Source organism: Simochromis diagramma, unplaced genomic scaffold (assembly GCF_900408965.1).
Source record: "Simochromis diagramma unplaced genomic scaffold, fSimDia1.1 OVJJ01000501.1, whole genome shotgun sequence".
NCBI classification, from domain to species: domain Eukaryota; kingdom Metazoa; phylum Chordata; class Actinopteri; order Cichliformes; family Cichlidae; genus Simochromis; species Simochromis diagramma.
Window position 1 is genome coordinate 503,531 of NW_024387320.1, and position 9,484 is coordinate 513,014.

General features: G+C 40.8%; 1 protein-coding gene across 1 annotated transcript; it reads left to right on the forward strand.

Annotated features, from left to right (window-relative positions):
• The first annotated feature begins 5,603 nt into the window (after window positions 1-5,603).
• sox21b (SRY-box transcription factor 21b) lies at window positions 5,604-7,470 on the forward strand. Its single transcript, XM_040005648.1, has 2 exons — window positions 5,604-5,868; window positions 6,039-7,470. The coding sequence occupies exon 2, from the start codon at window positions 6,056-6,058 to the stop codon at window positions 6,800-6,802; it is 747 nt and encodes a 248-aa protein (XP_039861582.1). The 5' UTR covers window positions 5,604-5,868; window positions 6,039-6,055; the 3' UTR covers window positions 6,803-7,470.
• Window positions 7,471-9,484: the final 2,014 nt, after the last annotated feature.

Consider the following 9,484-nt stretch of genomic DNA (forward strand, 5'->3'; position numbering starts at 1 on the left):
CAAAAATTCTTATACATATATAATATATTTAACTCTTACATTCGCCAGAATATATATTCATTCACAGCACTGTTTGGTCTCCGTCAAGGTCAGTCTTCTGCTCAAGCTTAGTTAAGTCATCTGCTTTTGTTTTTTTCTCTCTTTGGGTTATTTTTACTTATTCTACCTTTCATAAATGACTTTTAGTGGGAATTTTCGAGTATAATGACGTATAGAAAAGGGTAAAAAAAATAAATCACAGAAGGTCATTTTTAATAGGCAACCTGTGAATACTTTGAACAGTTTCGCAGTTTGATGTGATCACATTTAACTTCTTTACAGACCCGCATGTAAAAAAGCATTTAAAAGTATACATAAATCTTGACCTTTGACTTTTCACAGTTTTTACCTTTTGTTTATTCAGTTCAGATGAGCACAAATCAATAGATTCATTCTTTGCATCCCATTCAGAACATCAAGCAAGGTGGTTCATCAAGTCAAAGGTAATTAATAAGCTGGACTCAATAAGCTGCCAACTTTTACGCGAGTGTCTTTGACACTGTGTGCAGTGTTAAAGATGAACGAGTCACCTTTTGGAATTTTTTTTTTCTTTTCCTCCCTCTGAAGGACGATGGGGCACTAGAAAAGCCCAAATAGCATGATACTGCGCTGCCACGGGTTCAAGGAGATTGGATCGCTTATTGTTTGCGGAGTGGCCTCAATTCAGCTCGGACATAAAGAGCGAGAGACTAGGAGAGGACTGAGAGAGCGCAGTCTTTGTGGGGCTGAAGGAAAAGGGTGGATAAAAAATTGCCTTGGTGCATCAGTTTTCTCTGATCCCAATTGGAACTATACGTGTATCTGAGAGATGAGCTATCTGTGGTGGGCTGTGCCACAAGCAGGCCTTTTCTTCCCTCTGTCTCTATGATGAGTTAGCAGGACCTGGAGTGATAAAGCTGATAGAAGGGCTGCTATCAGGTGGCAGTCTGGGTAATTACAACTCTCTATTTGGGGCTTTGCAGCGATGCTGTGGCGATAAGGGGAATATAATAAGGAAGAAAGGCCAGTGATAATGTATCCGCTAAATGGTTCAAAATAGTCTATCATTGGAAAAGTCATCTCATAGCCCCGAGGTAAGCAAGTATCTTTGGATATGAACCACGGGGCTCTGCCATAGAGAATACGTGGCAGGTTTAAGCTAAACATATACCCTGCGGGCGGGTGGCAGCAATCGCAGTTCAAAAATCTGACTTTTCACAAACGGTTGGATCGGCCGTTTTCTTTTTAATGATCCAGGAAGTCATTTGATTGCCGCTGCTATTTTGTTTGCCCCTCGGGGTGTGGAGATATTCTGCAGTGTGAGATTACATATAATACTTTGACAAGCGGCGGTTTAAAGATGAAGGTCTTATCAGCCTGGCGGACTCCACATGCTTCTGTGTAGCCATTCTCCTTCCATAATGTGCTTTCAAAGTTTGTTGTAACTGTCAGTTGAGGTCCTCGAAGATTGAACTGACAATCACTCCCCGTTTTTCTTCCCTCTTTACCATCATTCAAGCTTTCACACACACACACACACACTCTTGCGCACACACTCTCGCTCAGTCCTCAGGGCCATTTTGCCTGTTCAAGTCCCCAGTCTTTAATTTGTGTTCTATCTTGTATGGCTTTTTTATTGTGAATCACAGATTCCCTCACCAGGGATCATGACCACTATCAATAGTATTTTCACTAATGTGATTAAGTTAATACTGTGCTCTATGAGGGGATTATTTCTCAATTCCTCTTGATATGCGTAATATTTAGGTTGTGGTTGAGTAAATATTTTGGTTCTTCACCAAAATAATTCCCACTGAGACAAAGACACAAAATTCTGCCCTAAGGAGCAATAAAGACTGTATAATTAGAATGATTAAAGAACTGCACAACTAATTTGGCACTTATTGAATATATTTTGAGAACACAACCTTCAAAATAGGTCACATTTTCAAACCACAAAAAAATATTAACTTTATATTCACATTAATTATGCATTTATTCAGACATTCTGCGTGTGACTCATTTGAGGTGATGCTGAAGTCGGCATTGTCTCTTTACCAATCCTGTCATTATGTTGCCTTGCACTTAAGCATGTTTTCTACGTATTGTAAACGCTGTAAAGGAACCTCATTAGACAAAATGACTTCTAATCTAAACGCAATCACCTTTAAATAGTAATCAATGGGATCACTTTCAGCACTAAACTGTTTGTCATTAACACTTTATCAAAGGCTCACTTGAGATAAGACTCTGCGGCTAATGGCGTGCGATAGTGACAAATTGACTTTCAATGCTCTCCACATCACGGGGAAAACACTTTTGTCCTTCGCTGTATGTCACATTTATGCCTTAAAATTTGGGATTTTGTTGTCCTGTTTTCTTTTAGCGAGTGATTAGCAAAAAATGTGCAAAAATGATGAAGCGAGTTAACTGAAAATATCCAGTAATTATGTGTGTAACAGAATTATATTTCTCCATCCTTAAAGCGCCGCTTTTATGATAGCTATCGCGCTTTTAAATAGGTTTTAGCTAAATTAATGAAATATTTGGATCCTGATTTGTGCTCTTTATCTGCACACTTAAATCCTTAATCTGAAAATCATCTGTAAAAAAAACCCCCAAAAGTGGAGCAGTTGTCATGAGCGTGTAGGGGTAAATAAAGATCATCTCAGCACAGTCGAAATGACTACCTTTCGCTGTGGAGGTGTACGCTTCTCTCTTGGCTCGGTCTGCATGAAGCAGCCACGGCGGCAAAAAAAGGAAGGGGAAGATCCAGGCAGAGCTGTGATCAGACAAGCAGAAAGAAACCACATCAGGTACACAATCAGGAACCCTCCCTCTCCCTTTCTACAAACCTCCCCGATAATGAGCAAACTTTCATGTGACAGTAAATACTCCCCACTCTGGGGTTTGAAGTGGCAAACAGAAGATATTGTTGTTTACCCTCGCTTTTTCTCCCCCCCCCAGTCAAAGGAAAGCCATCAGATAGCAAGAGGTCAACTTGTGTTCCCTTGAAATCAATTTATTTTAAAGACCCGATTCCCCCTCCTTCCAGCTCCAATGGGAGAATAACAGTAAACACTTTGAAAAGTGGGAGGAGGTGAAGTGCACATCCTACAATATTCTTTATAGATGAGGGCTTTTTATGCAAACTGGGATTATCCAGGGATCCTCATCAAGTCTCTCCCCACAATTTGTTGTGCTTTCTCACAGACTTAGTGGAGTGTTGAGCAGAATAAACTGTTTGTCGCTATCGTGGAGATTCTTGCACCTCCAGGGGGTCCTATTTCAGAGTGATGGCTTTAGCACTTTAGAGTGAACTGTGCGCGATCTCCCCGGGTAGGAAAATGTCCCCATGGGCTTGTTGTTGCTGCTGTCTGCCTTCTATTTGCATGATATTTTTCTATTCACTCTTATCATCAATGTGCTGTGAGGTGGGAGTGCTGGCTCCGTCTCAGAGGCTGGACCCAGGCTTTATCGGCAGGTAATTCTCCCACTCTCACTAACTCATGTTGAATTATTTAAGTGTTCCTTCTAGGACCCAAGCAGAGGTTAAAAAAAAGAAGAAGAAGCAGGGGGGGAAACACAGACTGGAGTGTTTACTGTTGTTGTTATATTATTATTATTATTTTAGATATGAATTCCATTACAAATTGAATAAATTAATGTTGTATCAGTCTACAATATAATAAGCTCTTCTTTCAAACAGATAAAACAAATCCTGGCATTTTTTTCTGAGCACACAACCTCCTTGGTGGCTGTACCTGCCCCGTTAAAGCAGGCCTCAAATCCGCAATATACATCATTAAAACAGAGGCCATAATTTATATATTTCCATGCAGTCAAATAACCCCAACAATAAAAGAGAATAGCAATGAGAAATTCATATAAATAAGTAAATAAGAAATCTCGAGGGGCCCAGTGACAGCAAGCATGTGTGCACATACTTACCTCTGCACGTCTAGAACTCCCAACGAGAACTTTTCACTCGGGCTTCTACGTACAGTTTATAGAAATGTTTGCACTTTGGTGTCACGAGAGGTTTACGCTCCTGTGGAGTGAGCGCGTGCAGCGCTTCGTTGCGGGAACGTTATCGAGGTGAATGACACGCGAACAAAAAAAAAGGGGCGCGCGGTGCTGAGAGATGCTGCGAGCCAGCTTATAAGCAGCAGGTTTGTCTCTCATCTGGTCCCCGTTTCCGGCGCGGATCATCTTCACCTTGTCAGGTTTCGTACCTGAAACAAAAGAGCGATGCCTCAGTGAGCGTCTTCTCTCCGCGGTAATAAAACAACGCTAATCCTTGTAAAAAGAAATGTGAATAAGAAAAAAAATATATCCTCATCTTCACTTTGGGTCTTTACTGATAACTTTCAATAATTTCCCGACATAATAATAATAATAATAATACTACTACTACTACTACTACTACTAATAATAATAATAATAATAATAATAATAATAATAATAATTCCACATTCTATATTGTGTAACTGGAGATTAGGCTGAACCGTTAAAAAAGGACAACACTAAGGTGAATTGAATTAAACTTCCGTTTATATCCTCATTTAAACGCTCGACCTACAGCCTAATTCCTCATTTATAATATTGTTCGATGCCGCTCTTCTATTTCCTTTTTTTGTACACACACATACATATGTATATAATTATGTACAACAGAGAAGGTGCCAGAACAAGCCACTTAAACCTACAATTTGCTCAACAGGTCCTGCAGATAGCTGTAATTGCTTAGTTGAATATTCGACAACCTAATTTCAGTTGTTGATTCGCTGCCCTTGGGAAAGTCCTTTGAAGTGAAAGTGAAAAGGGGGATTTCAGGAAAGTAATTAATTTTCACCAAGCGCGATTAGAAACACTTCAGACCTCCTCAACATTTGCTTATTTACCACAAATACCGCAATATCAGAAAATTAAAGAAGACATTCTTTAGCTCTCGTGTCGTCTTGTGCTCACGCTACTTTTTTTTTTGTTTGAATGGCATTGCCACCCAAGGGGAAAGAGGGAAGGGAAAAGGGACAGCAGACGGAGTCACCGGTGAGGACGAAAGGTGAGAAAGTGGAGTGAGCTGGTTTGATTTGTCAAACGCACACATGAAACTGAGAGGAAGTGTCTACTGATACCTTTTAAATCAGTGAAAGCACGCGAGTTGTTTTTTTTTTTAACTATCTGATTTCAGAAATTCAATACGAGGTGAGAGTAAACGTCAACGCACATCTGTCTGCAGTCGCTTTCCACCCTAAACCTGACAGCATTATTAATTTTCACATGTGCTGCCGTCCTCAGGTATTTCAGGTACATCTCTTAAGTAGCCTACTTTTTCTTTAAAAAACTAAACACAAAGTTCTCATTAGAATAAAGCTGTTGGGATGAAAAGATGAAACTACTGACCTTTAACACCGAGGACACACAGGTCTCATATAATACATAAAGATGTAAATACGAGATGCACATAACCTTTAAAATCAGGGTAGAATAAAAAAAAAGAAAAGAAAAAAAAAACTGTCCAGCAGTCGTCTGCGTGATCGCTGCAAGTGCGCATGCGCTAGCAGCACTTTCACTACCTGCCGCACAACCCCTGTATTTCACATGGGGCAGGCGGGAGTTACCATTCACTTGCGTGTATGCTGCTGCTGAGTGCTGGTTGACAGTCTCAGGCGACAAGAGGAAAGCAAGGCACAGTTTTTCTTTTGCTTCATCTTCTTCATCTTTACCAACGCCGTACCACTGCTGGATGGAACCATGAAGCAGGAAACACTGGAGCACTCTTAAGGACGCTGCCGTTTGTACTTTTCGCATGATAATCACCGGGGAGATGAAGAACTGAAGTGTTAAGTAAGTAAGCAAACGTACGAGCTGCAGTCTAAGTGAATCTTCATTTTAATGTCGTCCTGCTGACGCTGTCTGAATAAGCTACTCTTTATAAAGTGCGTTTTGTTTTTTCTGTACTTAACTTGGAGGTTATCTATACTTTGTTTGATTTTTGTGCAATATTTTGCTTTCAGAGACAGTTTGTGCCAACATGTCTAAACCGATGGATCACGTTAAACGTCCGATGAATGCTTTCATGGTTTGGTCCAGAGCCCAGCGCAGAAAAATGGCTCAGGAGAACCCTAAAATGCACAACTCCGAGATCAGCAAGAGACTGGGAGCGGAGTGGAAACTTCTCACCGAGTCTGAGAAAAGGCCATTCATCGACGAAGCCAAACGGCTGAGAGCGATGCACATGAAGGAACACCCAGACTATAAATACAGACCGAGGCGGAAGCCCAAGACTCTGATGAAAAAAGACAAGTTTTCTTTCCCCGTGCCCTACAATCTCGGGGAGCACGACGCACTCAAAGTTAACGGGCTTTCCACTGGAGCACTTTCCGACTCTATCATTGGGAACCCCGATAAGGCAGCAGCAGCTGCTGCGGCTGCGGCGGCCAGGGTATTCTTCAACCCCTCCATGTCCACGAACCCCTACTCATTTTTCGACCTGGGATCCAAGATGACCGAGCTTTCCCCACCTTCGTTTCCGTACGCTTCTCCTTTGGGTTACCCGCCGGGAGGCGCTACGGCTTTCACCGGGACTGGCAGTGTAGGTGGCGGGACGCACACCCACACTCACTCACATCCGTCCCCGGGAAACCCAGGCTACATGATCCCGTGTAACTGTACGGCCTGGCCCTCAGCAGGACTCCAACCACCCTTAGCATACATTCTGCTCCCCGGGATGGGAAAACCTCAACTTGAACCGTACCCTGCATATGCTGCGGCATTATGATAGGCCCACTTTGGACATCTGAGAAAATGAAATGTGAAATCAAAACAAACAGAAAAAAAGCTATTCACGCAAGAGTTTTATTGTGCATGCACAAACCTGTACATGTGATGAAGTGCTCGTCGTCTCAGATATCACATGTGTATGTATATTGATTAATGCCTTTATCTAAGGTAATGCTTATTTAGAGAACTCTCTAATCTATTATTACCAAGCCATCACTTCACACAGCCACAAGGAAAAGGACTAAAAAGGTGGCACACATGCACACAGTTTAGAGAGAGAGAGGTATAAAAGCAGTTTCCCCTTGTGAAAACTCATTTTTAAGGGTGTCCTGATCGATTTCTATCTTTTGCACCTGCCTGACTAACCAGTTTGGAATCAAGGGCAGCATATACAATGACCATGTTAAGGATCAAGGCATTTCCTCGCAAATAAGTTGCCGGAGGTTATAATTCATGGGTCAAGGGGAGTTGTTACAGCACTGTAAATGTGTACAGATAAAAATGACTTTAGTTTATTTGCCGTTATAGGCTTAGTGTTTGAGATAGGGCCAGGAAGCTACGTATTTCACTAGAAACCCGGTGTATATTTTGAGTTTTTAAACCGTTTTATAGATGTCTGTACTATTTATTGTTTAGTGGAATCTATGGTGAACCAGACGATTTTTTTTTTAAAAAAAAGTGAATGAGGCTAGTTCTGTATTATTTGCACATGAAACGTAGAGGATGTAATTTATTTTGAAGGTGATATTCAGTTTTAATGCTTTATAACTTTCGGGGTTTGATTCACCAAACCCCATTTTCTTTCTCTTGAAAAAAAAAAGTTCAGATTTGAAGATGCAGAAGAAGAAGATTAAAAAAAAAAGTTGCAGATGGAAGTTTATTTAGTGGGTTTATAATTTCCTGGATTCACCATTCTCCCACTCCTCGTATCATGTGCAGAAAAAAAAGACGTTTTTAACTAACTCTTATGGAATTTGTATGTTTTGTGTTTTCTTTAACCTCCGTTATGTACTTCAAACTATTGCTACTGTTCACTTGTTCAGCAAAGGACTACAATAAAGCGTATTCGGATTAAACGGAAGGGAATCGCGGCTGTAGTTCTTGATGAGATGAACAAGATTGTTATCTTTTCTTTTTCCTGCTCTTGCTCCTCAGTCCAGGTGAAGTGTAAGGTATCCTCCAAAGGCCGCTTTTGTCCGCGCATTGAATGGCATTACTAGGGGGGGAAATCTAAATCAGCCCATTGTTATCAAGAGCCAAAACCTTATTTATCACAATTTTAATCGTGAATAGGAAGGAAGATAAAACTGTGTGGTACTCTGAGCTTTCTTTTTCCCAAGGAGAAAGAAAAAAAAAAAGGAGAGAGCTGCTTTAAGGCTGCAGAACAAACACGTCTTTTATGCTCTAAATCAGCCTGAGCTGCGCGCTCTAAGGTAAAAAAAAAAAAAAAAACTCCAAACAGCAATAGCAATTAATACAAATTAAAAGAACAATAATTTAAATTTTAAAGACAAATAAATGCTTATCACCCGATTTAAGGAGTGTGCAGTCACGTGTGCGCGTGCACGTGCGTGCGTAAAACAGGTGTGTATGTGCATTACCGCGCACGTAGTTTTTTTTTTTTTGTTTTTTGTTTTTTTAAGTAAAATGCGTAATTTAAGCAAAGCGCTTCTACCAGACTACACTAAGAGATTAATTCATAAGGATCAGAGCGATTATGCAAAACTAATTTGGACAGTCCAGGGATAATTATCTCCGTCACGGTTAATTAAACCCTTTCACCGCTATGTTCTCCATTGTAACACCTCGATCTCTTCTTTTTACGGAACTTCCTTCTTGGCCTCGAAAACAGCGCGTTGTGTTTAGTTCACAGTAGAAAAGCGCAGAGCGGAAAAAAAGGTGTACTTTTTGACACCGGAATTTGACGCTTTCCTCCAGGTTAGGCCTCTTTTTTTAAAGAAAAAAAAAAAGAACTCCTCGTTCTTTTTCATTTTGTAATGAGATATTTCTGAATGACGTGTCACGAACGACAAAGCGTATTTTTTGGAGGTGTCATAAAAGGGCAAAACTGTCGGATCAAAACAGAGATCGTCCGGGAGGCTGTGAAAGAATCCGCATTGCGAGTTCAGCGACCATTTCTTTCTCTTTCTTTGACCCTTTTTTATCATATTTTTTTTTTCTTGAGCAAAAGAGGAAGAAAGCTGAAAGAACTTTTTTCCAACTCTGGGAGCGTTTAGACGGTCGAGGAGGTTTTGTCTGGGAACAAAACGTGGGTTGGGAGGTTTTGTGAGAGTGTTGTTTGTTGAAGTGGAGCTCAGCAAAAGCGGCTGCTTTCCCTCATTGTGATGAAAGCAATCAGTGGTATTTGGAAAACTGTTAGCATTGTGCACTTCTTCTGTGTCCATTGTGGAGGATTTCTTTTCACAAGGTTTTTTTTCAGTCGATCCAGCTGGCCGGAGTGAATAGCAGTGCAATGTGTACACGCTTTGTCCCTCCAAGCCCTTCAAGTAGCCCACATTGAATAGAGTGAGTTGACACTGCATGACAGTGAAACAACATAATAAAAAATACATGAGCGCATGAATAGAAGCAGGCGCATAAATAAATAAAATGGGTGGCCAAAACTGGATAAACTGAATGACAAAACGGTGAAAGGGGAACAAAAAGATATTTAACACGC